Below are 25,435 nucleotides of genomic sequence, written 5' to 3'. Positions count from 1 at the left end.
GACACTTGCCCAAACTACCTCACAATGGGATTGAACAAGAAACCACATGCTAAAAAGCAAAGTTCTTAACTACACTGCTTTGTTCAGATGGTAACAAGTGCCACAGGCACAAACATATGATGAGCTTCGATACAGTTTCATCATAATCATTCATCTGCTCTTCATGCTGGCATGGGTTAGACAGTTTGATGGAGCTGATAAACCAGAGAGCTGCACCAGGTTCCAGTCTTATTTGGCATGGTTTCTACAGCTGGATGCCCTTTCTAATGTCAACCACTCCAGGAGCGTAATGAGTGCTTTTATGTGCCACCAGCATAGGTGCCATTTACATGACACCAGCAACGACCATTACAATTCACAGGTGCCATTTACATGGTACCATCAACGACCACGATGCACAGGTATCATTTACATGGCACCGGAAGCAACCAGGACTACAATTCACAGGTGCCATTTATACTTGCCCAAACTGTCTCACAGTGGAATTGAACAACAAATCCCACATGTTATAAAACAAAAGTTCTTAACTACACAGCCATATATTCATATCAGAGTGTATGCATGTGCGTATGCATGTGCGTATGCATAGATATCATCATCATTTTAACACGCATACAGACATATAAGGGTGTAGCCATTGCTGAGTGACTGAGTTAGTTTCACAACAAATGCGGTCTCAGTTTTTATTCCACTGTATGGCATCATGGGAATGCTTCTTTATCATGGCCTCAGGCCAAACCAAAAGCAAGCGTGTGGAAACATGTCAGATGAAATCTATTGGTAATTCAAAAGTCACGGTCTTCCGGCATATTTTGTCAACGATTCAGTTTGGGAATTATATGAAAGGGACATTTATCTGAGGAATACTCAACCACTTGCACATTAAATTTAAATTGAAACCGTGATCCTACAACCGTGAGTCCGCTGCCTAACCACTGGGCCATTGCGCCTCCACTATTAACAACTATTAACATGATTATTAACACAACTATTAACTATTAAAAATTAACACAACTATTAACATAGTTAACAGAGAATTAACATAAAATCCTTACCAAATCTGAGGCTTGATGTTTGGCTTCCCAATTTCAATTGTGATGAAGCTTTGGAGTTCAATCTTGGGAGAACCGGTTTCTTGTCTTGGGGTGCAAAATCAACTTCTTCATCTTCTAGTTCGTCTGTGTCATGTCCATCATCATAATCATCATTGTTGTCATCAGCATTCTCATCCTCGTCCCCATCCTCATCATCACCACCGTCATCATCTTCCTCATCGTCCTTCTCGTCATCGCTGCCTCTCCCGCTGCTTTCTGTGGCAGCGTCCGCTGCGTCAGCATCCTGGTCCTCGACGTCCCCTTCCTCGTCACTACTGTGCCCATCTCCGTTTTCTATGTCGGCTTCCTTGTCAGCAGAATCAGAGCCATCAGCACCAGCTGAAGCCCTTCCATCGTTGGCATCGTCATCGGCAAAGTTGTTGCCATTGGTCTGTGGTGCTTTGTTTTCCAGGTCGATCATCTTCAGGTTGAATACCTGTCGAGATGTCTTTCTGGTCAACTGTTGATCGGCTTTGTTGACGTCCTTGTTCTGTTCTGGATGGTAGTCATAATTCAGCAGCAACTTCACTATATTGATGTCATTCTAAACAGAGAATAGAAATTGTTTGTCATCATCTATTTTACATCTACAGCAATATTAAGGTATTTAACAAAAACTAAAGATATCTGACCCTGTTTGCTACCCAACTGATGATATCATTATTTACATTTTAACTTAGGTTCTTAACCAACAAAAATCTTTACAGTATGACATATGATTATGTACATCAAGTCAAAATTTCATGTGAACTAGGCAAGAGAAAATACCAGTTAGATCACAGGGACCAGCCAGGACAGTCAGATGGCATGTCTTGCGAACAACTTGCACATCCAAGTGCTACCAGTCAAGAACTCTGCATACTGGAAGCCAGCAAGTGTATGGGGGTCATCAGGAGAGAATGTGTGCCGTTTCGGGGCCTACCTCTCGACGACATCAATGCCCCCCCCCCCCCCCCACCTCACTGATATGAGGCCCCGCTTGCTAGATCAACTGGTTATTAAACAAAGCTCGATATTTCTCTAGCTATCGCTCATCATCTCTTTTTAACCAAATCCAGTGACCAGCCTTCTCCACTGTAGTTTGGATATCGGTCATGGTGGTATTTACCTTACGATGAGTTAGGCCTTACGAGAACGACAGTCATCTCACACTGTGTCTTACAAACCCTCTACATCAGATGGCAAAACATACAATTAATAAATTAACATCATATTCAAAACTGACAAGGAATTTTCTGCTTGTTGTGTGCTTACCTTTTTCACTGCATGCATTATTGGTGTCAAACCTTTTTCATCAGCAAAGTTTGGAGAAGCTCCGTTTTTCAAGAGATACCTAACTAGATTGTTATTGTAGGAGCAAATGGCAAAAATGAGAGGTGTGATGAGAGGGCCATCACAGCGGCTGAAATAGTTGGTTCTTTCAAAACTGATTTGTTCTCCAAACAGAAGATGGTGAGGTGGAGGTAGGTCAAACAAAATATCAAGCGAAGCGCCGAGCTTCATCAACATTGTTAACCATTCCCTAGAAGTGAATGAAACAAGAACAGGACAGGAAAACATAAATTAGGTTGGGAAAAAGGAAGGATTTTAACAGAAAGATATTTTTTTAAATGGTTTTTATTCATTTCTATATTAACTTTTTATACAGCAAAAAGAGATAAATTGTTTTCTCACGCTACTACTCTCTGAGTGGTTGGCGTTAGGAAGGGCATCCAGCTGTAGAAACTCTGCCAAATTAGATTGGAGCCTGGTGTTGCCATCCGGTTTCACCAGTCCTCAGTCAAATCGTCCAACCCATGCTAGCATGGAAAGCGGACGTTAAACGATGATGATATATATATATATATATATATATATATATATAAGCGGACGTTAAACGATGATGATGATGATGATGATATATGTATACACACACACACACACACACACACACAAACACGTCTGCATTTCTATTTTTTTAAGCCAAAACATGCAAGGTATAAGAAATACTTTTATTTTGTAATTCAATATTTCAGAATTAGGACCCCCATTTTCAGGAAATATTTAGAGAAGAATATTGGTTTCCAATTTTGGGACAAGGCTAGTAATTTTGGGGAAGGAGGCAAGTCGATTACATCAACTGGTTATTATTTTATAGATCCTGGGAAGAATGAAAGGCAAAGTTGACCCCCAGTGGATTTGATCTCAGAGCATAAAGACAGACAAGACGCCACCAAGTATTTTGCCCACCATGCCAATGATTCTGCCAGCTCACTGCCTTATTTAGAAAAGAATACTGAAATACTGAAGTACAAGACAAAAGTATAAACCATCAACTTGTATTATTTCTAAAAATTTGCATCGTTTTGGCTTTAATAAAAAAACATACATTTGTCAGGCAATACTTCATTCAAACTACGCATATATATTGCAACATAATATACATTCCCCAATCTGCACTTATATTTTGATCAATTTAACTCTGTTGAGTATATGGGGGCTTATTCCTCAATGCATAGAAGAAACAGGCTGGATTTAGTACTTAACCAAGAATAACATTTTTATCAAAAGGAATAGGATATTAATGCATGGATTGATCAACTCATTGCATAGGTATAAATATTGGAAATTTTTTTCATCCCTACAGATAATTAATAGTCTCAAAAATTATAATTATCAAAGTTAAAAGGAATTTTTTTTTTGTATATGTAAAACAGCAATTTAAACATACCTCGCTTCATTATTGATGTCACTAACTTTATCGTAGTTCCAGAAGAAAGCTGCCATGACATCACGTCCATATCGGTCTTTGTGTTTGATGTCAAGTTGAGAATTTTTGCCTAATAAGAAACAACAGAAAGTTTAACAGAACATTGCTTATGTTTGCTTATGAATCAACCACTAATATGTTCTCAGATGAGTAATAGAAGTTGATAAAATAAGTACCAGACAAATTACAGGAGGCTACGTGCTCTGTGTTTCTTTCAATTAATTCTAAATATAACAAAGAATTTAGTAAAATAACTTAGTTATCATTAAGCTAGTGTTAGGAACATAAATTGTGACTAAGGTTTCGTGGAAGATTTTAATTCAGAACTTTTGAAAACAAGACATTTGTGCTACAGAACCAGAGGTGGTTTCGGCTGGGTTGGTACCAAAAGGGTTAAAAATATCATGGTGACTTTAACCCTTTTCTTAGCATATTTCTGTTGAGATGCTCTGTGTTTCTTTCAATTAATTCTAAATATAACAAAGAATTTAGTAAAAGAACTTAGTTATCATTAAGCTAGTGTTAGGAACATAAATTGTGACTAATGTTTCGTGGAAGATTTTAATTCAGAACTTGTGAAAACAAGACCTTTGTGCTACAGAACCAGAGGTGGTTTCGGCTGGGTTGGTACCAAAAGGGTTAAAAATATCATGGTGACTTTAACCCTTTTCTAAGCATATTTCTGTTGAGATGCTCTGTGTTTCTTTCAATTAATTCTAAATATAACAAAGAATTTAGTAAAAGAACTTAGTTATCATTAAGCTAGTGTTAGGAACATAAATTGTGACTAAGGTTTCGTGGAAGATTTTAATTCAGAACTTGTGAAAACAAGACCTTTGTGCTACAGAACCAGAGGTGGTTTCGGCTGGGTTGGTACCAAAAGGGTTAAAAATATCATGGTGACTTTAACCCTTTTCTTAGCATATTTCTGTTGAGATGCTCTGTGTTTCTTCTACTATATAACCTTAAGTCAAAGAAGTCTTTGTTGTAGATTTCATTGACAGAAACTGAAAGAAGTTCATCATTTATGTGTGTGTCCTCGTCTTGACATCACATGATGGTTGTAAACAACCATATTTATCATACATACAAGATTATTTCTTTACCAGTTTTCTATGAAAAATATGATATGCCACAGGGAAATATTACCTTGCCTGAAAACAAGTTGACAATAAGAAGGGAATCTGGTTGTAGACAATCTACTACAATAAATTCCAATTCTAACTCATGCAAACATGGAAAAATGGATGTTAAACTATCTGATATGATACAACTAAAAAGTCTTGAAAGGATAAATGAATAAATAGCCCTCTTTTTTCTTCTTTTAATGGCCAAGGAAAAGGAGGTAGCACACACGACCCTTTTCAGGGACTCTGAAGCTGGTGAGAGAAAAATTATCCTCAGACCAGAAACATGTCCTGAATGCTTGCAACACAGTGGACTCCATTAAATGTACCCAAAAGCAGCCAAGGTGATGGTGCTAAATTAGAATGATGAACATGTTTCTATCAACCAAATTTCGTTCACAAAATTCAGGTTGTCCTGAGAACATGTGAAAGATAAGTCTTTTAGCTATACAAACAGATACAACCACATACTACCACTGACAGGATATGAACTGTTGACTCCTTGTTTAGCTGGTTTCCCAGTACACAATCCACTTGGCCATCCCACACACTCATTACAAATACCAAACTAGAAACTAACTTTTGACGAATTGATTAACTCTTTAGCATTTAGCCCTTTCATTACCATATTCCTGTTGAGATGCTCTGTGTTTCTTTCAATTAATTCTAAATATAACAAAGAATTTAGTAAAATAACTTAGTTATCATTAAGCTAGTGTTAGGAACATAAATTGTGACTAAAGTTTGGTGGAAGATTTTAATTCAGAACTTTTGAAAACAAGACATTTGTGCTACAGAACCAGAGGTGGTTTCGGCTGGGTTGGTACCAAAAGGGTTAAAAATATCATGGTGACTTTAACCCTTTTCTTAGCATATTTCTGTTGAGATGCTCTGTGTTTCTTTCAATTAATTCTAAATATAACAAAGAATTTAGTAAAATAACTTAGTTATCATTAAGCTAGTGTTAGGAACATAAATTGTGACTAAGGTTTCGTGGAAGATTTTAATTCAGAACTTTTGAAAACAAGACCTTTGTACTACAGAGCCAGAGGTGGTTTCAGCCAGGTTGGTATCGAAAGGGTTAAACTAGCCCAAAATATTTTAGCTGTTTTAATTTCAAAATGCCCAGATCTGGCCTCTCAGACCTATCTACAATGTCACTCTAAACGTAAACAATCATAATTGAAGTCTCGAAACTGCAAGATGACACATGATAAATTAACAATGTGAATAAGTAAGTGTTACATTTGACAGACTATTGTGAATGTTAAAGAGTCAATTACTTACTTGACATGAAGTGTCCTAGTTGGAATGGCTGGTGCAGCAAAGCAGCATACATGAGAGGAGTGCATCCATACATATCTATGTCATTTAAGGAAACTCTTTTCTCATGCATCATTTCGGCAATCTACAAAAATATAGAATAAAAATAATGAAATCACTAATTAATCAAATGTGCAAAATACACAGAAGCTACACACACAACATAATTTAATATAATGGTTACAATGTCGCACTCACAACTGCAAGATCGTGGTTTCAATTACCAGACAGGCAGTGAGCTGTGTTCTTGAGCAAAACACTTCATTGAAAGCTACTTATTCAAGGGAAAAGATCTCATCACACCACCACAACGTGTTGTCGACAAACCACAACAGTAATTGTTTTCGACTCAATAGACATCAGTGATTGGTTGAAATTACCAAAATACAACAACTTTTAACATGAAATAACTTCGAATATAAAAAATTTTCTCTGTTCTCTAAGACAAAATATACAAGTATACGAAGTTTTAAAGTGTTTCGGTAAAATACACAGTTGTTGTTGGCACTCCGTCGCTTACGACGTTGAGGGTTCCAGTTGATCCGATCAACGGAAAAGCCTGCTTGTGAAATTAACGTGCAAGTGGCTGAGCACTCCACAGACACGTGTACCCTTAACGTAGTTCTCGGGGATATTCAGCGTGACACAGTGTGACAAGGCTGACCCTTTGAATTACAGGCACAACAGAAACAGGAAGTAAGAGTGAGAGAAAGTTGTGACGAAAGAGTACAGCAGGGTTCGCCACCATCCCCTGCCGGAGCCTCGTGGGGCCTTTAGGTGTTTTCGCTCAATAAACACTCACAACACCTGGTCTGGGAATCGAAACCGCGATCCTATGACCGCGAGTCCACTGCCCTAACCACTAGGCCATTGCACCTCCACAGAATACACACTAAATAAAAAATGGTGTCTGCCAAATCAGAAAGACCCAAATTTTGTCCTTGTCCTTGACTTGTGATCATTAATATTTTGTCTCTGACTTTATCTGTTTTGACGGTTTTCTAAAACAAGTTTCACAGAATTTACTGTAAATTTTCTTTTCTTTGGTTTATATTCAAAATTCATGAACTGAATTGGTAGAAAAAAAAATGTGTGAGTAATAACCAAGAGAAGAATCACCAGGGCTAGAAATATTAAAGGTAACTTCAAAAATATATTGCAGGGAGTTAGAGAAGTAATTGTATGTAGGGAGCACACAAAGTATTAGTAAAAAAAAATTACCTTAAGCTGCAGTTGGGTCTGCTGACCAGGAATGGTGCGAAGAGCCAAAATATGGAACAAATTTCGGCCATCAGTATTACTGCTTTGCAATTTGGAAATATCATGTACTTTTTTGATGAGACGGAGGGCAACGTTGTACTTGCTAACATTCAGAGCAGCCTAAAGTAAGAGAAGGTTAAAGAGAAAAAAAAATGGTTCATTTTTATAATTATAACAGAAAGCACACACACATACGGTAGCTTACATGGGTGTTTATGGAACAACAGACATGCATACATTAAATGGACTCTGTATATGTTATATTATTAAATTAAAGAGCAAGAATACACATCACAAGTAAATAATGCAAAAACTGTATGGCACTTGTTATACGAGTGATTTAATCTGAAAACATTATTGTGTTCAAAGTAAATGAATTGTATCATGGAAGAGTCAATGTGGCCATTACAAACATACGTATACTATTATCTTTACGTTTACTTCAGTACTTACTATTGATGCAAAGAGACCAGATATAATCGTAGAGAATAAAAAAAGCTGTGAGATCACAGATTCTGAAGTACCATAATACCATATGATGGCACAGTAGATACACGAAAATTGAGGAAACTGAGAAATATTAAGACCTAGTCTGAGAGAGATGAAGATTTTGTGGAACACAAAGGTGACAATTAATCCTGTGGTAGATGGTATACTGGGCACAACAGCTGAACTGGTACCTTAGAAGCTGATGCAATTTGGCAAAGAAAAGGACCATCACTACATTCTGAGTTCAAATTCCTCCAAGGTACAAAAGAGTATAAAGTGGCCCAGACTCAATAAAAGTCTTAATATATATATATATATATATATATATATATATATAAGACTTTAAGCTGTGAGTTCTACAAGTGTAAAGCTACATGGTGTTCATTCTTACCTCAATGCCACTCTTCAGGTCCATTGCAGTTGATTCTAACATCATGTATGCAACATTTTGAAGTTCTGACCCAATGGCTTCCTGATGAGAGAAAAATGAAAGGTAAAAAAAAAATGAGGTTTTAAAATCACAATTTGAATATAATACTGCTTGGCTATGCATGAATATGAACAGTGTTACATAAATAATGCTGTCTTAAAATAAATGGTCACAGCTAGAATGCTGTTCAATCAAAGGTTTACTTGATCAGGTCCGACCTGGGGTTAAACAGCAACTGATGAAAAGATCCATAAATATTTGAGACATACCTGGAAAATAGAGTGTTCATGTTTCTGGGGCCTCTTGGCCATGTTTCTGATGGGCTGCCACTTCCATATCGGCTTACGTTTCTTGTCGGCTTCGTAAATCAAATTCTTGGGAACAGGTGGAATTATCACATTGTCTTTGACATTTGCTCCCATTTGCAAGAGGATGAGTGCACAACTAGAAGGAGTTTAAACGAGGGATTTTCATCAATACAAATAACAACACCAGAATAACAAAACAACATTGCAAAAATAAGTGAAAGGCAATATAAACAACCTTATCGCTGTGGCATAAGGACTGTTATGAAATGACTTGGAATGGATCCAGAAGACATGGAAACCCTTGCTTCGGATCAAGTTGGGTGGCGAACAAAAGTGTGGAGTGGAGCGAAAGCATTTGAAGAGGCCAGGATAACGCATATAAGACTCAAAAGAGGTCTAAGGAAGAATGTAACGATCGAGAAGGTGAATGGCAATGACCTTTTTGTGTGCACAGTCTGTGACAGACCATGCCTGTCTTTGGCTGAGCTCATATCTCATCAGTGAACCCATGGAAAATGAACCTCCACCAACTATTCTGCATATATGTCTGTGCACACCTTTCAATGCAGTGTATGCCAGAAGGTTTGCATGCAGATCCAATGGAGGCCTCAAAAGACATTTTAAGAACCACAAAGATCAGAACTTATCTGCAGCTCTTGGTGGTCCAAATCAGATGTGCAATCTGTGTGGATGTCTTTTCAGAACATTGTCTGGTTTAAAAAGTCACATCAGATGCCATGATGGTGCTAAGGTGTAGGTACAGAGGGTGGTCAAACTCTGCCTAAGGAGTAGACAACCACTGTATATACATATATATATATATATATACATTGCCAGTGCCACCTGACTGGCTCCCATGCAGGCGGCACGAAAAATACTCCATTTGAGCGTGATTGTTGCCAGTGTCGCCTAGCTGGTTCCTGTACCAGTGGAACGTAAAAAGCACCATTCAAGCGTGGTCGGTGCCAGTACCACCTGACTGGCCCTCATGCCTGTGGCACATAAAAAGCACCCACTACACTCTCGGGGTGGTTGGCATTAGGAAGGGCATCAGCTGTAGAAACCTTGCCAAATCAGATTGGAGCCTGGTACAGCCTTCTGGCTTGCCAGTTCTCAGCCAAACCGTCCAACCCATGCCAGCATGGAAGGTGGACGTTATGATGATGATGATGATGATGATATATATATATATATATATATATATATATATATATATATATATATATATATATACACACATATGTATGCATACACATACAGAACAGGTTTCATTCAGTTTCCAGCTACCAAATTCATTCACACTCCTTTGGTTGACCCAGGGCTATAGAAGAAGATACCATGTAACCATGCCTGCACTTGTATATATCATTTTGAAATTACAATGGTTTTAATTGAGAAATACAGCTAATAATGTTGCTCTACAAAGAACTATCAACAAAGACAGTTCACACATGAAAGGTACCAACCTGTCATGATGATGTCGGACTGCGTAAGCAAGCGGTGTGTTTCCAGAATTGTCCTTCCGATTAATATCAGCATGTAACTGGAAAAAAAGGGTACAAGAATAGTATTTTAGAAGTGAAAGTCACAACTGAAATATAAAGACTAAAACATCACAACTGAGATATAAAATCAAAAAGAAAAGCCGAAATCCCACAGCGCTGTGCACAACATATTTTTGATGTTATATATTACATTGTTTAATAACAATGAAGAAAAAATTTTCACTTCTCTGCCAAGGGTAGAAATAATCTCTTTTACTCTTTTACTTGTTTCAGTCATTTGACTGTGGTCATGCTGGAGCACTGCCTTTAGTCGAGCAAATCGACCCCAGGACTTATTCTTTGGAAGCCTAGTACTTATTCTATCGGTTTCTTTTGCTGAACCGCTAAGTTACGGGGACGTAAACACACCAGCATCGGTTGTCAATCGATGTTGGGGGACAAACATAGACACACAAACACGACGAGCTTCTTTCAGTTTCCGTTTACCAAATCCACTCACAAGGCTTTGGTCGGCCCGAGGCTATAGTAGAAGACACATGTCCAAGGTGCCACGCAGTAGGAATGAACCTGGAACCATGTGGTTGGTAAGCAAGCTACTTACCACACAGCCACTTCTGCGCCTATGTGATAATTTATTCAAAATATTTTTTTTAAAATACTGACAAAAAAAGTTAAAATAGTACCTTGACTAAATGTCGACAACAAATGGTTGCTCCTCGGCATGCGGCACGATGAAGTGGTGTCTGGCCAAAAAAATCAGTAAGATCAATTTGAGAATATCTCATAGCTGAAGTCAACAACTGGACAAGTTCAATTGGTTCTGCTGTGGTGTACACTGGTCTGTGAAAAATAAAGTAAAATATATAAATTAGAATTACGCTTGATTAATAATGGCAAAAATAAACTTCAGACAATTCTAACAATATGATTATGTGAAAATTTCTTCATGATATTTCCCATGTGATATATCCTCTAAGGCCTTCTTCAGTCATGGATGACTAGGAAAGCTATTCTACAAGATGTATGTCTGGGCAAGATATTTCGTGGGACACTAAGACTCACTCATGCATGCAAATTTCTCCTCTTCAGACCACTGATGATGCCCAAGAGAGAGGCAAAGCCAATACAGTTTGGCACCGGTGTCATCACAGGCATTAATGAGCTTCGTTACAGTTTTCAATTTCAAATACCACACAGAAAAACATTAGTCAGTTTGAAGACATTTGTCCAAGCTGCCATGCATTGGAAACGAACCCAGAACCATGTGATTGTGAAGTGAATTTCTTAACTACACAACAAGATCTGCTTTGCATCAATTTTTCTACACATATATTTTATACACTTAGTCACAACTGACTCAGCCGAGGCAAGTGGTGTGATGAAGAAAATAAACTGGATGAGGGTTCTATGTAACTTTTTTAATTCTACATCCCAATGGGATATTTTATAAAAATTCTATCATTATAAAAGAAATAATTAACAAAGACATAAAATGAATGACAAACTGGACAAATAAACAATATTGTAACCAACAATGAAAATTTACTTTTCAATATCTCCAAAAGCATAATGCAAAGACAAACGATTCTTTTTGTCTTTAGCAAAAACGTCAGCACTATTTTTAATCAGTAATTCTTCAAGGTCAATGTTAGAGTCTAGCTGGCCCAAATTGTTTTTCACAGAGCAGTGTAGGGGTGTCAAGCCATCACAATCAACGGCATTCACTTTGGCACCAGCTTCTTTCAGAATGTGTACTCTCCTCAATGTATCGGCATCACGAACTGTTAAAAAAAAAAGGGAAAGGAAAAAAGATATGAAAATGTTGCAGCAGTTTGTTAAATAGAAGAAATAAACATTGATTGGTATGTCATTGAAGAGGTCACAAGTGGACTCTGACAAACACAACTGATTGATTAATTTGACTAATGATGTAGTTAATCAATCAAACGATTAATCAGTTAGTTGAGTAAACAGCTAACTGACAAATAATAAAGTGAAGTTAAATCAGTGTGTGTGTTTATTATTGACATACCAGTCATCCCAAGATACTACAGAATCTATTTTAACATGATTTCACACCAAGAATCTTGAAAACCAAATACAATAATTAAACATTGCTTTTATAATTATTCTTACATAATTTCTTGGCATTACAGATGCTAACAAATTATATACTAGTGTCTCGCAGAATACACAGTTCAGATGAGTTTGTAAATTTACATATTTGCAGGACTACCTCTGGAGTGATTTATGGCTAGATATCCCTTCTCATTCATTCTTTTGTAAGTAAAGAGTAATTTCTCAGAAAAGGGAATAAAGCAAACAATTTTTTTTTTTTTTAAGTTAAGTGGAAGACCAAAAATTTAGTTCAACTAAATTGAACTTAATATATACCAGTTGTTTATTTACCCGTTTCCGAGCAAGGTAATATTTCCCTCATGACCAGACACACTTTAGCAAAATATTGGAAATGAATGGCATTCATTTACAACATCATCATCATCATCATCGTCATTTAACGTCCACTTTCCATGCTGGCATGGGTTGGATGATTTGACTGAGGACTGGCAAACCAGATGACTGCACCAGGCTCCAATCTGATCTGGCAGAGTTTCTACAGCTGGATGCCCTTCCTAACGCCAACCACTCCAAGAGTGTAGTGGGTGCTTTTACGTGCCACCGGCACGAGGGCCGGTCAGGTGGTACTGGCAACGGCCACGCTCAAAATGGTGTTTTTGACATGCCACCTGCACAGGAGCCAGTCCAGCGGCACTGGCAAAGACCTCGCTTGAATGTTTTTTCACGTGTGACTGGCACAAGTGCCAGCTAGTAAGGCGACAATCATGCTATGTCAAGACAAGAAGACAAACACACACACACAAAATGAACTTCTTGCAGTTTCCCTCAACCAAATCCATTTCAGAAGGCTATGGTGAGCCCAGACTATAGTAGAAATTTGCCCAAAGTGCCATGCAGTGGGACTAAGCTCAAAACCACATGGTTGGGAAGCAAACTTCTTGACCACACAGCCAGTATAAAATTTATACAGTATAAAATTTTATCTTCACAAAAAAAAAAAAAGGATCACAGATTATGAACATTAATTTTTGTTAGACCTCTCGGCCCACCATTACTTCACTTTAAGTAGAGTAGTTGGCAAAGTCTGTTACTATTAGTGTTCTCTTAATATTACTCAATTCCTTTGTGTAACATTTCAAAGAGGAACACTCAATGGATGAAATTATCATATGCTCACCACAATGGCAACCCTTATACACGTATAATCACATATGAACACTGGTTACTTACTTGGGTTTTGTACAGCTAAGTGCAAAGCAGTTTGCTGTCTGGGGTTATTCCTGTCGTCTATCATGACATGTGCCGATACAAGCATGCGCAGTAAGTCAGGTTTACCATTTCTGAGAAGAAAAACAAAAAAAGAACCAAAAACATAAAATATGTAAAACACATGAAACAATTATATACTATAAGGAGATAATGAACAGATAGACCATGTCACAGATAGATCATTAGAGCAGTTTTATAGCACTGGACTATATAGAGGACAGAAAACTGAGCTAGACTGTACAGTTTTTAGAATGGAATTATTATTACAGAACTTCAGTACTTACTGAGCAATTAAGACCAAAGGTGTCACTCTTTGATTGGAGTCCTTTTTCACATATGAACAATTAGGATTTGCATTGGCCAAAAGCTGGAAATAGAATTACATAAAAATGTATGCATTAATGTATATGTATATGAACACAGTATATGTGTGAGTATATATATATATATATATATATATATATATATATATACAAACACACAAGAAGTACAATTGAGTACTGTATCCAATAAGATTATTATTATTATTATTATTATTATTATACACACACACACAAACAATGTTTGAATACAGAAGGCAGAAAACAATTACATAAGACATAATAGAATTTATTTATTCATTTGAAACTGGGAATCCACTCCATCACAACCCAGAATTTCTCTCAACATACATTACAAGCAACAAAATGAATTTTTTTTTTTTTTGTGGTTGTGTGAATAATCATACTTGTTGACAATAAATCACCAGCTTCAACCAAACACACACACACACACATTGTAAGCCACTAGCCATAATGAAGTCACCTAGTAATTTACAAGACAGGAAAAGAACAAAAAACAAAAATGCCACCTCAACTGGCAGGGGGAATTGAGAGCAGTGGGTAGTTTTATGCCAGGTGTTGGGAAGCTATAATATGATAGAGTGACAAGCACAGGCGCCATGCTATAGAGAAGATACATGGCTTCTCTGCATTACAAAAGGGTGGGTCTTATGCATAAAAGAATGGGTGGATCATGGTAGAAATGCTTTTGATCACAGATCTACTCAATCGGGGCTCAAATGGTGTAAATCAATAACAACACCAACAACAACAGCCAAAGTTTCAGAACTCATAAAACAACAGAGAAAAGAAAATAGAAACATACCAGCATTTTGACAGCTTCAACACGACCTAATTGAATGGCTTGGATCAATGGGACACAGCCATATTGGTCTGGCATATCGAGTTGTGGTTTCTTGCTCAGGATGAGTTTCAAGCCAGGACAATGGTTTACAATACTATCAGGAGACAGAACAGATTTCTCAGTAACCGCAGCAACCATAAAGTGAACGGCACACCATTTACCTAATAAAGTACAAAAAAAAATTCTTTCTTTGAGACACATTTTAGAGAGAGAAACAGACAGGCACAAAAACAGAGAAACAGACAGAGAGGAAGAGTTTGAGCTTGTTCTCTCAAAATATTTCCATCATGTCAAGAAAATACTATATTTACCTGTGTACTATTTTAGAGTCAAGTGTTGGGACAAAATATTTTCCATATATAGTTTTAGCTTCACCCTGTGTATAAACCACACCCAAGTTCTTACACTTATAATCAAATTTAAAATACTGGCAATCTATATACAAGTAAGTATAACATGTTGACTATTTTATTGATAGACATAATGTGTTGGTATCCATGCCTTTCCCAAGGAGAGTTTGAGATACAAGTAGAGTGAAATGGTCTGGACCTGTGACTGAAACTGCATCATTATGGGTTTACTCTTTACTCTTTTACTTGTTTTAGTCATTTGGCTGCGGCCATGCTGGAGCAACGCCTTTAGTTCAGCAAATCGACCCCAGGACTTATTCTTTGGAAGCCTAATACTTATTCTATTGGTCTCTTTCGTTATCAAATAGACGTGTGTGTTACACTTTTGTCTTTCACGTGTTTCAGAGTAAAATCTGTGGCCATACTGGGGCACTGCCATCATTCAATCTTTTCTTTTTTTTTTTATCTTTCATTGTTAGGTTTTAAAATGTTTATTAGTATTATGAAAGTAAACAGATAAATATATAAGCAGAAGGGACATTAGATATTCGAATATGCTGACTTACACCATGAAAATTCCATGGGTCCTGTTGGTAAATATTATAGAAGGAAAAGAGAAATATCCCACCAACTTTGATATGGGATGTATTACAAGAATTACCCAGGAGTAGAAAGATTGGAAAATGCTGGTTTAACCAATAAAGAGTATAGAAATTTAAATTATAACATTTTCTAAAATTTACTCAAATCAAACAACAATTATCATAAAAAATAGAAAATGATGATGATGATGATGATGATGATACACTCACCTTCCTTTCCATAAGTTCTTTCTTTAGTTGGATCTTGGATGTATTTTTTATCAACGGATGCGTTGATGTCAGGGTTAGCTTCATCGATCAGAAGAGAAATGAAGTTCCGAACATTAGCTTGCCTTACTTCAAGTTCATTGTCAGGTTGTTTTTTGTATGTAGACGCCTGAAAATACAAATAACACAATGATTTCTAATATAGGCGGAGAAACACAAATCTGGTGGTTGAAATGAACTCGGTGCTGATGCTTTTTTTCATTAACTTAAGTAAAATATATGTGTGTGTGTGTGGGGGGGTAAGTAGCTTGCTTACCAACCACATGGTTTGGTTCAGTCCCACTCTGTGGCACCTTGCATTTCAGGCATTTTGAGCCCCTATCAATGGACATGTACTCTTTTTAACATATTCTGGAACTTTTTGAAATTCTGAGTGAATATTGGATTTACTTTATAACACTGGGAGTAGTACCACAGGCATAAATTATATTTGGATTTAATGATCTCTGATTGCTAACGATAGCCAAGTTTATACAGCGAATGATAGCTCAGAAGATATCATCTGTATGGTTTTGTAAATCCCTATTATTCATTATATATATATATATATACACACATATATATATGAGTGGTTGGCATTAGGAAGGGCATCCAGCTGTAGAAACTCTACCAAATCAGATTGGAGCCTGGTGTAGCCATCTGGTTTCACCAGTCCTCAGTCAAATCGTCCAACCCATGCTAGCATGGAAAGCGGACGTTAAACGACGATGATGATGATGATGATATATATATATATATATGTCAAGTAGAATGCTTAAATTAATTCATTGTATCCTAGAAGCTACACCAGTAACACAAGGGCCTAGAGTGCTGTGCTTAAGCACTTATATTGAGAAGCCTCAGCTACAGTAGACAAAGATAGAGGTGTGTGTGTCCCCGTGCGTGTGCTAAATCAACTTCAGTCACGAGATACTTTATTTTACTGGACAATGCTAGCCATGTACATAAGCTCACACACATACACACACACTGCATTGTTTCAAACTTTTGGATTTCCTGGCATGACATAAACAGTGGCACAAAACTTGAAAAAATAGGATCCTCTGTCAGCTTGATAACGAGAAATTTGAGTTATCGAATCAGCTAAACTAACCTATGGGGTTAATTTAGAGGGTGAGGAAAAACATCTCTGCCACGAACCAGTAACCTCTTCCATGCCTGCAATGAAGTGTGCAATCTAGCATTATTGTGATCAAAGACCAATGTACTTATGATTTTCAAGTGTTGGACATTTCTGTTGGAATGCTGCATTTAATTTTTCTAGTTTGTCACAGCACACATCCAAATAGATGGTCCTGATCATTTGTTGGCACTCTGGCACTCCGTCGAGGGTTCCAGTCGATCCGGTCAACGGAACAGCCTGCTTGTGAAATTAACGTGCAAGTGGCTGAGCACTCCACAGACACGTGTACCCTTAACGTAGTTCTCGGGGATATTCGGCGTGACACAGTGTGACAAGGCTGACCCCTTTGAATTACAGGCACAACAGAAACAGGAAGTAAGAGTGAGAGAAATTTGTGGTGGGAGAGTACAGCAGGGTTCGCCACCATCCCCTGCCGGAGCCTCGTGGAGCTTTAGGCGTTTTCGTTCAATAAACACTCACAACGCCCGGTCTGGGAATCGAAACCGCGAGTCCGCTTCCCTAACCACTGGGCCATTGCGCCTCCACTGGTTCTGATCATAGGAAGCTCATTAAAGGCAACACCCTTACAACCCCACCAATTTGAAAGTTCTTTGGGTGAAGTCATGTTTTGGATGTTGTCTGAAATAGTTTGTCACACTTTCCCCATGATCATTTGTGCTTCATATTGTTATAGAAGATCCACTATTTTGTCTCCTGTTACCATACTCTTCAAAAAAAGGATAGTTTTCTTCATGCATCTGCAAATTATAGCAGATGGACATTCACTGGGCCATGTTTTCCTCATTCAATTGATGTGGGACTCAATACATTAGCCAACAAGTCAAGGCTCAACCCAAAGCCATGCAGAAAGACATTTGCCCTAAGTGCCACACAATAGCAACATGCCAGGTAACTTATGATTACAAAGCAAGCTTCTCGTCCATTTGACCAAGTTTGCAGCCTACAATGCAACACACACACACACACACACACACACACACATTTTACACATACCTGCAGGTTCTTGTATACTTGACATGCTTTCAATAACGGAGTGTATCCATCATGATCCACCATTTTTGCAAGCTGCTTGAGAGTACTATCAGACGAAGTATTTGAACCGTCAACCTCCATGTCTGTTTCTCCTGATGTCTTGTTCTATAATGACAAACATAAAATAACAATAAACAAACAATAACAATATTTTCTTCTCAACAATTACCAAGTTTTCAGCAAGATCTTTTAGCAACACAGAAAGATCTAAAAGAACTTATGTATTTTTCTTATCTGATTAAATACCAAATGGCTGTTGACTTTAGATAAACTTGGATTAAATAATATTTGTTTTTTAAACATATTGTTTTGAAGGCAGCAAAAGAGATGTAAGTTCAATTCTACACTAAGCTCTGGTCACACCTATTTATTTTATTTTATCGCTTAGACAAGAGGTAAGTCAGTGTGTATAACCTCTTTGCATGGCCTCTAAAAATGGTGTGGAAAGGGCAGTGTCTTTCTGCATGGCCTTGAGAATGGTAAAAATAAGGAGAAAAAGATTATGTTTCCTTAATGATTAGTATAGAAAATAAAACATCATGGCATCAAGGTATCCTTTATTAAGGCCTGAGACCTGATGAGAATGCTAGTAAGAGAATAATGAACTCTGCTAAAGAAATTCAAGGGTCAAGTGTTAATGTTGTAGCAAGCCCTAATAAACCTCTATCGGCGGTGATATGACATCATGGTCATGTTGGCCGAATATGTGTAATTATTAGTTTTTCCATTGGTTAAAATTACTGTCCATATCTGAATTCTAACTTTCGTCAAAGAGAAATCGCTCACTAAATACGGTTCTTAGAATTCAGATATCAGCAGTTATAAAAGCCCTGATTTTGGGGAAATAAATCAGCATTCATTGGTCGTCTATATGATTACACGACACTCAATTTCATGAGATTTGGTTATTACGATGCCAAATTTTTTGTTTAATTCAGCAATGCTATTTTGAATTGTTGTTTTACATATTTTTTTAGCTTAGTTATGAAAGAATTAGATAATCCAATTTTTATGTCATAAACTCTCTACGACAGTTTTCTTTTTAAATATCTTTTGACTTCTCTTACAAAAATGTATTGTAAATATTACTAAATGCACGTAAATAAATTAATTTAGTATATGATTTCTTTATCTTCATTTCTTCAGCTTATCAAAAAAACTTATTTCTGTACTTATTGAAACGGTTATTATAATGGTGAAGTTGATACATTTACATAAAAGTTCATCAGTACTCCGAAATCTGTCCATATTGTGCCACAATTCAGGGTAGAGTGAATGCTAAATAAACATAACTAGCTTATGTTGATTTCTACAATAGGAGGGTTTAAGACTAGCAATGAGATGATGCAAATGAAACAGGAGGATAAAAACAAAAACAACAATAAAAAAAAAAACTTACCAGCTCAATAACCTCTTTCAGTAGTGATATCATATCGGATTGACTGCACAATTCTGCCATCATGTGTAGAATATTCTTACCAAACTTGTTTTTGTCTAAAGTGATTCTGCCTTTCTTTTGAAGTAATTTCTTTGCCAGAAGAATGTTGTTCTGAGAATGAAAAAGAAAAAAAAAAAGTATTCAATAAAAATGACCGTTCCCAAATAGACAATGTTTTATTGCCTTCAGCATTGGAATGCTGCTACATAGAAGCACCACCTTGAATATAATTTCATTCTATTGCATCAACCCTGGCATGGTCCACTACACGTTTTATTGTTTTCTATTTTATGAAACAGCTGAATTGAACACTACAGCTAATTGCTCTGATATCTATTTTATTATCTCAGCTCGTTTGTGCTTCATCGTTTATGGATATTAATATAACACATGCTGCAACAGTGTAACAAAAGTTGTTGGCCCTCCGTCGCTTACGACGTCGAGGGTTCCAGTTGATCCAATCAACAGAACAGCCTGCTCGTGAAATTAAACGTGCAAGTGGCTGAGCACTCCACAGACACGTGTACCCTTAACGTAGTTCTCGGGGATATTCAGCATGACACAGTGTGACAAGGCTGACCCTTTGAATTACAAGCACAACAGAAAGAGGAAGTAAGAGAAAGTTGTGGTGAAAGAGTACAGCAGGGTTCGCCACCATCCCCTGCCGGAGCCTCGTGGAGCTTTAGGTGTTTTCGCTCAATAAACACTCACAACGCCCAGTCTGGGAATCGAAACCGCGATCCTATGACCGCGAGTCCGCTGCCCTAACCACTGGGCCATTGCGCCTCCACGTAACAAAAGTAGAAGTATGAGATAAGAACTCTACTAACAAGTTGATCATTTCAAAACTTTTCAAGCATTGTAAATGTAACAAGAAACTCCTTGAGAGTGCAAGTGAGGTATGGCTGTAGGGTTAAGAAATTTGCTTCTCAACTACATGGTTTTGGGTCAGGTCCCATTGTGCAGAATTGTGGGCAGGTATCTTCTAGAGCCACAGGCAGACTAAAGCCTTCTGAATGGATTTGATAAACAGAAACTGGAAAGAGGTCTGCCACACACGTGCATGTCTGTTTTTGTGTATTTGGGTCTCTATGTTTTGACATCTCACAATAGTGGTTCTCTGAATGTAACATTCTGTAACTACCCTGTAAGAAATGAGCCAGTGAGGGGAACCTCTACGTAGTCACTTGATCTACTAGAAATATTAAGCCAAATCTACCTAAAATCTAAAAATTCAAGACCATGAATAATATGGTCTGGGGTCCAGTCTGGTGTGCCCATAAAAGGATGGAATAATTTCAGTTGAAATGCTTTTGGACAGATGTCTGTACAATCAGATCTGAGACTGAACAATAAGAACTACATAAGAAATCCTTTGATAATCTTGATTTGACATCTGTCACAGTTGAAGCTCATAAAATATTGCTAAAACCTAAACAAGACAGAACCTGCCATTTAGTTGGCCAGTGACAATTCCTAGCTTTTGTCACACAAAGCTGTTAGTTTATAGAGAAAGAGTAAGTAGTCAACTTAATTGAGTTCAGAACTTATGGGATCAAATCATCATCATCATCGTCATCATTTGACATCCATTTTCCATGCTGACATGGATTGCACAGTTTGACCAGGGCTGACAAGCTGGAAACCTGCATCAGACTCCAGTCTGATTTGGCATGGTTTCTATGGCTGGATGCCCTTCCTAATGCCAACCACTGAGTGTAATGGATGCTTTTACATGCCACCAGTGTGGGATACTATTTGCATGACATCAGTATCTGCCAAGACTGCGATTTTACTTGGCTTGATGGGTCTTCTCAAGCACAACATAATGGCCAAAGAATCTCAGTCATTCGTCATAGCTTCCGTGAGGCCCAACACTTGAAAAGAGCTTTTCACTTATCACAGGCATCAGCCACTTTGCCTGTGGAAGAAATAAAGTCAAAGTTGACCTCTAGTAGCATTAAAACTTAAAATACAGAACAAGGAAATTAACAACTGCAGAACATTTACGCCAATTCTCAACAGATTTTGCTCCAGCACCAACTTTATTTGATGCTGTTGCAACAAATTATATTGTCCCTTCATCATCATCATCATCGTCCGCTTTCCATGCTAGCATGGGTTGGACGATTTGACTGAGGACTGGTGAAACCAGATGGCTACACCAGGCTCCAATCTGATTTGGCAGAGTTTCTACAGCTGGATGCCCTTCCTAACGCCAACGACTCAGAGAGTGTAGTGGGTGCTTTTACGTGTCACCCGCACGAAGGCCAGTCAGGCGGTACTGGCAACGGCCACGCTCAAAATGGTGTATTTTATGTGCCACCCGCACAAGAGCCAGTCCAGGGGCAATGGCAACGATCTTGCTCAAAAATCCTTACACATGTCACGGGCACAAGTGCCAGAAAGGCAACGCTGGGCACAGGTGCCATCCCGATTTCGCTTTCGCTTGCCTCAATAAGTCTTCGCAAGCTGAGTTTCGTATAAAAGCAAAATTAGTTATGGTGAAATTTTAACTCAGAATAACGGAGACATACAACTAGACAGGGTAAATCTTTTAAACTCAGACTCGACTGTCTCGGTTCTAACGATACATACCTTTTCTATAGCAAGCATGAGAGGTGTAATGCCATCAACTGAGCGTGCTGCTGGATCACAGTTGTTGTCGATGAGATACTCAGCAACTTCAACACTAACGGCCATGCATTCTTTCGCATCCTGGAGAAAAAAAGACAGGAAGAATTTTTAATTCATTTTTGTTCATCAAGAAAATATGTTTATGAGAAAATTTAATATTTTAAAAGGATATGGATAACAATTATATGAATAACAATATTCTCTTACAAGGTTCAGCTTTTTGGCTGTGCCATGCAGTGGTTCCTGAGATATTTTAAAATTTTGTACAGTAATTCTTGATTAAATCTTAACCCTTTAGCATTTAATATGGCCATATCCTATAGTAAATATTTCTACCTATTTTACGTTTCAACTGACCAAATCTGGCCTCTCACACCTAGCTTAAAATTTCATTCTAAAACTGAACAGTCACATCATTGAGATGTCAAAGTTTCGAGATAATACCCTGATTAATTCAAAAGAATGAGAATAAATCATGATGTCTTCAGCTAACTGGATCCTAATCCACCAAGGGAAGGTATGTCGGAAGAAAGTAATTCAACAACGCGGGTTGATGAACCGTAAGACATGTGGCCAGAACCTCCTGGAAAATAACCATAGTGAGGGACATTCCACAGTTGAATTAGAACAGTCACAAACAGTGAAAGAAGACATGCACCCAACACCAGAGCTGAAGACACCTCCGAAAGGGGGTGGCCCTGCCACGTCAAAACGGTAGAGGAGTAGGGGCCGAAACCGGACGTGGTTCCTCCTGATGATGTCTTGAGCTAACTGGATCCTATAAAGGAGCTGTTGTGGTAGCAGACCACGAAACATGGTTGAAATTCTTCCTTTGACAGAATAATCCGAATGCTAAAGGGTTAAAGATTCTTAAGTTCAATTCTTTCTAAGATAGCAAATTAGGATTCAGTATTCAGTCAAGTAAACCGACTGGATAAAGATAGCAAGTTGCTTTTTTTTCTTTTTTTATTGGAAATGTCTTGAGGATTATAGGGAATAATAGCAGTGATACAAAAAACTGTTAAAAGGATAAAAGCATTTCCTTAACCCATTACCTCCCATAATTCTATTAACTGGAATTTTTTTTATGAAACTTTGATTTCTAGCATAAAACAGCCTTAGAAACACGCTGGAATGATCAAAATAACATTTCAAAATAACATTTTAAATAAAAATAAGCGAGATATTGGGTGAAAAATTAGCAAACCTCATTTGAATATCAGAGAAATATACCTAGTAGATATAGCAAAAAGGTTAGATATGTGTAAATATTGACAGATAATTACGAAATTTGTAATTTTTAAGTGATCTCATATGAGATCACTGGTAGGTAATGGGTTAAACAAAACAAAAAAAAAATGCAAAAGAGCAAATGACTTTATTTACCTGTCCTGATCTGGAGCTGCTGTTAATTGCAAGATGATGAAGCTAAAATAAGATAGAAGAAATAAAAATCTTTAAAGCAAAGTAATTTTTTTTTTTTGGCACATACATAAAAAGCATGGTGAAAATTTACAAATTTTACATATTTCCAGTAGGTCCGAGGACACATTAAAAGGTAAATACGGTTAACTCTAATTCCAAAGGCATCAAACAAATGAGAGATAAATATCCACTATAAGCACCGGACAAGACGCCACTTCAATTCGCCCACTGGCCTCAAGTCAATCTGAAGAAATTTTATTTTATATCAAGCATTGCTGACTCGGCATAAGTTTACACTTTTTTATAATAGCAAATTATAAAGATCCTATGAACATACCGGATTATAACCTTCCAAATCCGCTAAGCTACAGTCAGCTTTCTTTTCAACCAAGTACTTCATTTCTTTAATAATTTCTGGAACAAGTTTGCTCTCTGCTGCCAAGCTCACTAATGTTCTCCCTGGAAAATAAAACAAACATTAGTACTTCAACATTAAATAACAAATGACCAACACCTTTCACACATCAATAAAAGTCAAAACAAACATACTTTATTTTTTTTCTTCTTACTCTCTACAAGGTGAAAACATATTATTTACATTTGATTGATATTTGTCCTCATCTTGTTTGTTGCTAACACAACATTCCAGCTGATATACCCTCCAGCCTTCATCAGGTGTTTTGGGGAAATTTTGAAGAAGAAAACTGTAAAATTAGTGCTTTTTCTACAAAGTCCCTTGCAATATTTGTTCCACACCAAATTACAGACACTCTATTGCAAATCATGGAAAGACTACTACATTGATTCTTATTGTTGTCTAGAACCAGGTCTATAATCAAAGATGTCTTAGTTATGGCCATCACACCTATTTCATAAAATCAGGAATTATACATAATTTACATTTGATGGATATTTGAACCTGGGTTCTCATTCCTAAGGTATTTTTCGATGTTATAATTATTATTATTATTATTATTATTATTATTATTATTATTATTCAGGTCATTGCCTGAAATCGGACTCGGAATCTTCGGGTTAGTAGCCCGCGCTCTTAACCACTACGCCATATGCCCGGTAAAAACACTATCAAAGGAGCTTCTATTTAGTGGCTGAATGTGCTAGAAATAGCAGTCAAATTTTTCTCTAATCACACCATACTGTGTGAACGCATGTATTCTAGTGGTCAAGGATTTCCACTAACAATAGACAACATCAAAACAATATTTAGCAGAGACTTTCTTTGCCTTATCTGTCAGGCATCCTCAGATTAACAGAAACTCACCTCGTTCATCTTTAAAGTTGATGTCTGAACCAGGCTGACTTAAAAGATAGTCAACCAAACCATAGTGGCCTTTCAAAAATGCAATACAAACGGGTGTCACCTGTAAAAAAAAAAAAACTCAGAAAAGTTAGTTTCTGGACTAATTGTATATCTGAACTAACCAGTTACATATCACCTCTGCTCAGGTGCATAGAACAAACGTTCCTCTCGTCACTTTAATTATGTCATTTCTTTTCCAGTCTTTGTACAAATCTCTTACCAACCCTTCTTACCCCAACTGTGTCATCATTCTGGAATTCCCTGCCTACTCATGCTTTTCTTGCAGATATTCAAACTGAACATCAAAATGGAACCAAATACATAGGCTGTATATATCATAAGAAATGTGGTCACAAAAGGATTTAAATTATCTTTAAGATTCAAAATACTAACCTTCCAGT

The 25,435-nt window shown here is 37.3% G+C and overlaps 1 protein-coding gene across 13 annotated transcripts in view; it reads right to left on the bottom strand.

The window, feature by feature from the left end:
* LOC106872934 (poly [ADP-ribose] polymerase tankyrase) overlaps window positions 1-25,435 on the bottom strand; it is a 180,452-nt gene that overhangs the window by 16,743 nt on the left and 138,274 nt on the right. For all 13 annotated transcript variants that reach the window (XM_089359477.1, XM_089359484.1, XM_089359481.1 and 10 more), the window contains 21 exons: window positions 25,428-25,435; window positions 24,996-25,095; window positions 24,051-24,172; window positions 23,675-23,716; window positions 22,250-22,369; window positions 19,613-19,762; window positions 18,175-18,318; window positions 15,981-16,146; window positions 14,780-14,979; window positions 13,918-14,000; window positions 13,595-13,704; window positions 11,832-12,066; window positions 10,969-11,125; window positions 10,247-10,323; window positions 8,742-8,916; window positions 8,434-8,514; window positions 7,515-7,673; window positions 6,258-6,378; window positions 3,805-3,913; window positions 2,349-2,616; window positions 1,056-1,638 (listed from right to left, as the gene is read on the bottom strand). The exon at window positions 25,428-25,435 is cut by the window's right edge and continues 204 nt beyond it. In XM_089359477.1, the coding sequence (XP_089215603.1) occupies window positions 1,056-1,638; window positions 2,349-2,616; window positions 3,805-3,913; window positions 6,258-6,378; window positions 7,515-7,673; window positions 8,434-8,514; window positions 8,742-8,916; window positions 10,247-10,323; window positions 10,969-11,125; window positions 11,832-12,066; window positions 13,595-13,704; window positions 13,918-14,000; window positions 14,780-14,979; window positions 15,981-16,146; window positions 18,175-18,318; window positions 19,613-19,762; window positions 22,250-22,369; window positions 23,675-23,716; window positions 24,051-24,172; window positions 24,996-25,095; window positions 25,428-25,435 (3,210 nt within the window). The remainder of the gene's footprint in view (window positions 1-1,055; window positions 1,639-2,348; window positions 2,617-3,804; window positions 3,914-6,257; window positions 6,379-7,514; window positions 7,674-8,433; window positions 8,515-8,741; window positions 8,917-10,246; window positions 10,324-10,968; window positions 11,126-11,831; window positions 12,067-13,594; window positions 13,705-13,917; window positions 14,001-14,779; window positions 14,980-15,980; window positions 16,147-18,174; window positions 18,319-19,612; window positions 19,763-22,249; window positions 22,370-23,674; window positions 23,717-24,050; window positions 24,173-24,995; window positions 25,096-25,427) is intronic.

The sequence above is a fragment of the Octopus bimaculoides genome, chromosome 11 (assembly GCF_046866305.1).
Source record: "Octopus bimaculoides isolate indiv1 chromosome 11, ASM4686630v1, whole genome shotgun sequence".
In the NCBI taxonomy this organism is placed as follows: Eukaryota; Metazoa; Mollusca; class Cephalopoda; order Octopoda; family Octopodidae; genus Octopus; species Octopus bimaculoides.
The sequence above is the reverse complement of the archived record's forward strand: the minus strand, read 5'-3'. Positions and strand labels throughout refer to the sequence as shown.